This window comes from Heliangelus exortis, chromosome 8, assembly GCF_036169615.1.
Source record: "Heliangelus exortis chromosome 8, bHelExo1.hap1, whole genome shotgun sequence".
Taxonomy (NCBI): Eukaryota; Metazoa; Chordata; class Aves; order Apodiformes; family Trochilidae; genus Heliangelus; species Heliangelus exortis.
Window position 1 is genome coordinate 22,814,364 of NC_092429.1, and position 7,726 is coordinate 22,822,089.

Below are 7,726 nucleotides of genomic sequence, written 5' to 3' on the forward strand. Positions count from 1 at the left end.
GGACCTAATTCTGTGAAGTGTTGTCATTAAAAGTTCAAGGGCTCCTTTTATAATGGTTCAGCTTTTACAGAATTTTAACATAGATTGGTCTTAGCCAGTAGAGATACCCTTTCAAAGGGTTCTCTTTTCAGAACAGGAACAGCTGAATAATAGGAAAAAGCTGAAGTTTTCTATAAAGCTGATTTTTTTTTTTTCTTCACTATAAAGGGGCCCTTTGCATAGGTAGCACCCATGCTGAGTTCATACTTTGTACCTAGGATCTGAAACTATTTCAGTATGTACTGGGAGCATATTAAATATGGTAACTGGATCTGATAATGATGTACAAATACATCTTCCATGGATGGTTGTGAGACTCCACTGCTTATAAGGTAATGTCATACCTGATGATCCTAACAAATTCCTTAGTCTTTGTTTCTCTTTTTTCTGAAGTAGGGATACTTATGTAGTTCAGAGCAACAACAGGTGACTGAACTTGATTGTGTTCATTAAGTGAGGTGAAAGCCAGGCTGCAGAATACTGAGGTAAATACAGAAAGATGATCAGCTGGTATCAATATCACTTAGAGGTACATTCTGCTCTTTGCTGAAATTTCTTCCCCTTAAAGAGGGATAAACACAAGGTAACCATTACAACAGAAGTTGGTACATTTAAACAATCGCTCTTGCTGCCATGTTTGGATGGCAAGTTAAGTCATAAGATTGCTTTTTGTAAAAAAAAATGGCATTAGTTATGATATAGGCTGGTAAGGAAAGAGCCGCCATGGATAACACGAATCAATCTTTGCTGCTATGGTGATTTATATGGCTGAAGAATGTAAAAATTAGACTTTCTTGCACTAAATGTAATTCCTTGCAGTTGTTGGAGAACACTACCTGCAGTAGAAATTAGAAATGTCTATTGAGTTCTGTAGTGCAAACCAGTAAAAGAATGAAAAACTCATGAAATCCTCCAGATATATCAGTGCTGCCATCAGTGCTGGGAGGTTTGCTTCCTTCACGTGGCCATTATGTTACAGAGCAAACTGGGAGTTCAGCTTTCCTTCTGGGGGACCATCCAGAGAAAGAATAATTAGAGTATCCACAGAAAGAATAATTACAGTAACCTAACAATGAGTTTGGTCTGGGAGCATGTGAGAAGTGATCAGTGGTAATGGCAAAGAAGCAGTTTGATCAATAATGAACAAAGAGACAAGCAAAACCAGTGACCATGCTGCATTCTTGGAGACTGAAACCATTTGCAAAGCTGCCTGCCTCTTTCTGTAGAGTAATCCATATGTTAGAGCTAAAGGACATGCTTTGTCATTCAAAGAGAATATCCTGACCAATTCCAATAACTAAGAAAAAAGAAAAGAAGGAAGAACTCTGTGACAAAAGTAGAGACAGAGGAAAACTGAGAAGGAGCCAATGCTGACAACACTGTGAACACCTCTTTACCAGGATACTACTGAGTGAAGAAGTGTTAAATATTATTAGAGGACAGAATCATGAAAAGCCTGTCCAAATATTCTTTCAAGATCAGAGCCTTTAGGAGAGATGGAAAAAGTACTTTAAAGTCCTAATTGTCTTTTTTTCTTTGTGGAGGGGTTTTACAGGCAGCAAGTGCCTGCCAGGCCCTGAGGGCATCCTGTGTTGATCCAGCCCTTCCCTACACTGCTCTGATGATGCTGGAGCTGCTGGAAACCAGCAAGGAGTGGTGAGAGAAAGTCCTCCCCTTCCTCCTCCCCTGTTGCTTTTGAACACAGGGGTACACAGAGATCACAGCCTGGAAGATCAGGCAGCAATGTAGAAATATCTCTAGGAAAGCTGTAACTTCTTTCCCAAGCTGAGAAAATAGCAACACTTTTCATGTCTTGCTGCATAACTGTCCAGCACCACAGAGTCAATTTTGTAAGGGAACCTTTCACAGCAGTCTAACAGTGTAAAAAGGATCCTGTACTGACTGTGAGTTGAATTTAGGTGGAAAACATGTATGTTTGTATCCTTGTTACAGCCTCTCTGCAGTGGTAAGAAGCCCATAAATACATAAAGCCCTAATTCTGTTTCATGTGTGTAGTACTTCTATTTGGAAATTCTCCTGAAAGCAGCTGACCTTGAAATGGTGCTTGATAGTAGCAGCATTTTCCTTCTTGAACCTTTGCTTGTACAGGAATAATAATTAGGTAACAGTACTTCCAGACCTGTTAATTTTGAACTTGAGTTCTTGCCTTGCCTGTGGGAGAAGCCTGAGTCCCACTGAAAAGATAAGAGGTGCCCTTGACACCTTAATTTAAAAAAATGGATTTTTTTCTCTCTGTATCTCTTCCCTTTTTAAATTGTCATTCTTTTCTTTAACAGTCTTGTCTTCTTCTGAGGTTTCAGATTCAAGAGAAAATAACCTTTTAAACTGTGATGATGGGCCACAAAATAAAGTGAATTAACGTAGTGTAGTGGAGAAATGATTGATGATCATGGTGTGAACAGCTGAAGGACAGATAAGAAAATAAAGGAAAAAATAAAATTTGGAGGTTGGGGACAAGATGAGAACTCTCCTATCCATCTGCCTGATTTCATTTTGTAAGACTTTTGTGGCTTTATATATCAAAGAAAGATGGCAGCTCAGTGATCACTGTACTGGTGATTAAGGTAAAAAGGTAATAATAAAAATAACCTGAAAGTAAATGTATGTATTTTAAGCTTCCCAAGTTAGTGATAATGTGCCTACTATCCTACAAATTACTCAAAAATCATATTTATGTATGCATAATACTGGCACAGAGGAGAGGAGTACAGCTGGCTAAGCCAGTCTACCCTGTCATCTGCTGGGTGGTCTGCCTGTAGCAGCATCTGAGGATGTGCAGGGAAATGCCCTGTGTGCTTCTGTGTTTCTTTCACTCTGGTTTAATTGCAGAAATGCTTTTAAGCACTGGTCCCATGATGTTCCCAGTTCAGTATCTGGGAAGAGTGTTCAGTACTCTCCCACACTGGCCATTTGTCTGCCTCATCTTCTGGCTCCAGGACAGAGTTTCTTTCCCCCCTGCATATGCCAGTCTGATCATATTTTCTCTTGCAGCAGTCCAACAGACTGGGAAAAGGGCCAAGATTTAAAAGGGAAAAAACAGAAAACAAGACAAATAAATGAAAAGGCCAAAAAAAACCACTTAAGAATTTATGATGCCAAAGCAAGCAGCAGTGCTGGTGGCACAACTGGCACACAGTAGATGACAAGATACCAGCAGTGGGTAAGCTCCTCAGCAGCCAGTGTTTCTCTGCCTGTTGGCAGGCACCAGGTATCCTGCCAACAAACGGGTCAGTGGGCTCTGCTTCTCTTACACTCATTCTGTTGAAGAGAAGTGAATGTTCTTCATCCCTGGTAGCATCCCTGTCCCACCCACCTGGGGACCACGGGCAGAATCACTTTTGAGGCAGTGGGAAGCCTGCATGCTGAGCCCTCCTTTGGAATTTGCCACTTGATGGGCCTTACAAGTTCAGGGGCTCTTTAGATTTGACATGGTGTTAAGTTTATTACAACCTGGTGAAATAGGTCACTACCAAACCCATAGATCTGTCCCTCTTTTCCCACGTTTTCACAAGGACAGTGAAAAGTTTAACCTTTCAAATAACAGGCTTTTTCAAAAAAAAAAGGTGCAGTGGTAGAGCAATGCAATATGTCCATGGTATGAAAGGACATGGTTCCAGGGTAACTTTAGCTTTTAGCTGGCAGTAACAAATCATGAGCCCTTTCAAAGAAAGTGCAATCTATTGAAAGTGCTGCTGTGTTAGGGGGGCAGAGACCAGGGTGATATAAAAAATCTAGGGCTTGCTACTGCAGAAACAGTGAGACCTCTTGAAATCTGAGTATCCCCTACCCCTTTGATTTTAAAAGGAGCTGAAGAAGTTTAACCCTTTGCAGAACCTATGCAGGAATTTTCTCTCTTGGATACAGGGTAATATATAGCAAGTATCCTCTACGAGTTTCTCAGAGCTGGAATAAAGTCTCCAGGCTGGGATGCTGGATTTTTTTATTTTTAAAAGTGAAATTGTGCAATTCCTTCCAAGACTTTTGGTAGGACTACTGACTATTTTTCAAGTCACCTGAGTGATCACCTATATCTAAAACAAGATTATGCCAGATAATACTTATTCCATTCTCCCAGCTGGGCAGGGAAATATTTTGTCCTGATGTAGGCTTGTGTTTAGTCTCCATTATGTCCTGCTCTTGGGGCTAAAAGCTGTAGTCTGAAAGTTTGATAGTCTCAGTTTTTCAGCTGAATTGCAATAATTTGTTTGCAATCATATCCAGTAAGTTCAAAGATGCCATTTTATGCTTGCTACAAAATTAGCAACTCTCCCCAAATGAATGATGTCTTTCCATTGATTTCAATGGCTTTTGGATCAGGCCCTGACAATTCAGGGTCTGTGTATTATTATTTCTTCATATTATTCTGAACAATGAAGTATAATTATCATGTTCTGTGGGTGCTTTACTTATAGCAAATATTTGTAGCAAATATAGCAAATATTATAGCAAATATTTCAATTGGAATCTGAGGTTCTATAACTAAAGCATGTACAACTATTTGGGTCTTAAAACTGGAAGAATTCCTGACCTGTGGCTGCAGAAATGTAGGATTTGGCTGTCAGTGAGAAGCACTGATATTCAGATTAAGGGATTTGACCTGTTTAGGGTTTTTTTTTGGTGACTGTTAGTTCATATAAATACTGAGAGATCCTAATCAGGGACTGATTTGCTACCAGGAATCATACTACTGCTATAAAATCTTATTCTAAATCTTCCTTAATTCCTGATCAAAACACATGATTTATTATTATGAATTCGTCTTTAACTGAAGAAATTATCTACCACCATCAGAAGTGATGATTATTTCCATTCCACCTTATAGACTTTTGTCAACACTTCTGACACTCAAGGATGCTGAGGCTCATATTGAGCACTCTCCATTTCTAGATTAGCTGGGATAAGAGTCATAGAATCATAGAATTAGCCGGGTTGGAAGGGACTTCAGAGATCATCAAGTCCAACCCTTGACCCACCGGTGCAGTTGCTAGACCATGGCACTGAGTGCCACATCCAGTCTTTTTTTAAATGTCTCCAGGGACGGAGAATCCCACCTCACCGGGCAGTCCATTCCATTGCCTGATCACCCTCTCCGTAAAGAAGTTCTTTCTAATATCCAACCTAAACCTCCCCTGGCACAACTTAAGACTGTGTCCTCTTGTCTTGTTGAAAGTCGTCTGGGAAAAGAGACCAACTCCCACCTTGCTACAACCTCCTTTCAGGGAGTTGTAGAGAGCGATGAGGTCTCCCCTGAGCCTCCTCTTCTCCAGGCTGAACAGCCCCAGCTCTCTCAGCCTCTCTTCATAGGGCCTGTGCTCGAGTCCCTTCACCAGCCCAGTTGCCTCCTTTGGACCTGCTCCAGGACCTCGATATCCTTCCTGAACTGAGGGGCCCAGAACTGGACACAGGACTCGAGGTGTGAAGAAGAGCCAGAGGGAAAGGTGCAGTGCTACTGGGAGGGACTGGGGAGGTTGGCTGCCTTGTACCCAGGGCTGCTAGAGCAAAGCTTGGGAGCATAGGATGCCAAGTGCCAGTCAGAGCAATCCTTCTGTTTTCAAAATAATGTAAATAGTCTGACTACATTGTAAGTCACATAGACCAGCAAGAAAAGACCAGTTCTGGTCCTGCTGAAGAACAAAGTCAGGGAAGGAGCTGACAGGAGCAACAAGATTAACCTTGTTTTGTCATAGCTTTGCAACATGTTGTGAAATGACATTTCACACGCAGCTTTTACAGCCATTCCTGTTAAAAATCGTGTTCTTCCTGGTTCCAGCTGTCTGGGCACAGTGTTTGGTAAGTAAAACTATTTTTGGTTTTTTTTCTAATGAAAGTTATGTATAGCATCCAATAGATATGGGGATTACAAAGCTTATATAAGGTTTTTTAAAAATGTATATAAACGCATATAAATTCAGCAAAAAATTTCAGCATCCCAAGCCTTCTCACAGTCATGCTTTGAAGAGTCCTGCATTTTGATTAAGATGCTTACCTACTGAAAATAAATGATTTAAAATGAATATATTTAAATAGATCATGATGCTCTTTTTAAAAACCCATTGGATTCTGCCTGTACTTTGTTTCACTGATTCCCTGGGGAGTAAAATATTCCTCCCTGTGAATGAAATGAGCAGAACCACAACCCAAATAAGGTAGACAAGCCAGGTGATGGCAATTGATAAGGAAGTGAAAGGATAAAGGATGATGATTAAACAAGGAAACATCTTTCAGGTTGCCTGATAGAGCACAGGAGTTTTTAAATCAGAGCAAGAGGGGAGCAAAAGAATCTTGAGAGCAAGACATCACTGGGAGGAAGTGAAGAGAAAGAAGTGGGAGGTGAGGATGCTTAGGACAGCCTGGGGGATATCAGTAGGAGCCCCACACTGTACTCTCCTAGGCAGAATAAAAGTACAACAGTAACACTTAGTGACAGCCTAGGGAAGGACAGTCAAAGAGAAGGGATGGAACAAAAAGCAAGTCTCAGTGTCACTTTGAAGAAAAAATAAATCGGGATTTCTGAGTGAAAGCTGTGTTCTAGGTGTATTTTCTTTATCTGGTGTATTGCAGATATCCATCATGCAGCCCACTGGGAGACACAGGAAAGTTTGTAAGCTGCTCAGGAGGTGAGTGGAACAAGAAATTGAAGACTGGTTAAACTGATCCAGCTATTATGCGTTTTTTCCTTCAGAAGGGAAAAGGGAATGGAGTTGACAGAAAAATATTTTAAACCCAGAAGCATGCAATCCACACCCAACTTGTTTATGGCTGTGCTAAATAGCGTAGGATGCGTTAAATGCAAATTTTGACACATCTTCTTTTTTAGGATTATGGGTATCTATAATTACCATAGTTGGTTGGGTTTTTTTCCTTTAAGAATGCAGCTATGCACACAACTTGAAATTAATTTTCATTTAAGCTGCAGAGTATCACCAGCACACTCCACTGCCAACTTGATACAAAAATTTGTTCAGAAGCAGCATTTCTGTCAGTTCCCAGGGCTGCTGTACAGAATTACCTGAGGACAGGAGCACCGAGAGCTTGAGAGTTTTGTTGCGTAGTTGTTTATGATTGTCCCTGATTTATAATTCATTGTTTTCATTCATGTAGCCTAACACCGGGGCACGGGGGATTTCACACAGACCACAGCACACCCTCTGACTGAAGTTCATGGCATCGTTTCACCAGATGCGGGGATGGATGCTGAACCTTTGCCAACAGGACGGTGGCAGAGACCACGGCTCTCCCCGGGGGCCTCACACAGAGCCCTCTGCCTTCTAAAGACCCCCAGAACTTGAGCACCCACCTCCCCCCTCGCTCACAACCCCCTGCTGAAGCCTCCGTGTGGCGACCACCAGAGGGACCCTCTGCACCGCGGCACCTTAAAAAGCCCGTCTTGCATTAAGGAAAGGCCCAACACCAACCAGGCTCCTGCGGGCCAGCGTTCCCGGAGCTTTGGCCGCGGCATCCTTACCAGAGAAGCCTGGGGGGCAGCTGCAGACGTAGCCCTCGGCCTGGTCGTGGCGGAAGGCGGGCGGCAGCCCCGGGACGCGGCCGTAGTGAGCGGCCCAGGAGCGCTCCACGCAGAGTCCCCCGGAGAGGCAGGGGCTGCTGAGGCATTCCCCGATGTCCTCCTCGCAGTGGGACCCCGTGTAGCCTGCAGGAGGGGAAGGCA

The 7,726-nt window shown here is 42.5% G+C and overlaps 1 protein-coding gene across 3 annotated transcripts in view; it reads right to left on the reverse strand.

The window, feature by feature from the left end:
* Nucleotides 1–7,726, reverse strand: part of CRB1 (crumbs cell polarity complex component 1) — a 103,860-nt gene that overhangs the window by 50,752 nt on the left and 45,382 nt on the right. For all 3 annotated transcript variants that reach the window (XM_071751046.1, XM_071751044.1, XM_071751045.1), the window contains exon 5: nt 7,526–7,708. In XM_071751046.1, coding sequence (XP_071607147.1) covers nt 7,526–7,708 — 183 coding nt within the window. The remainder of the gene's footprint in view (nt 1–7,525; nt 7,709–7,726) is intronic.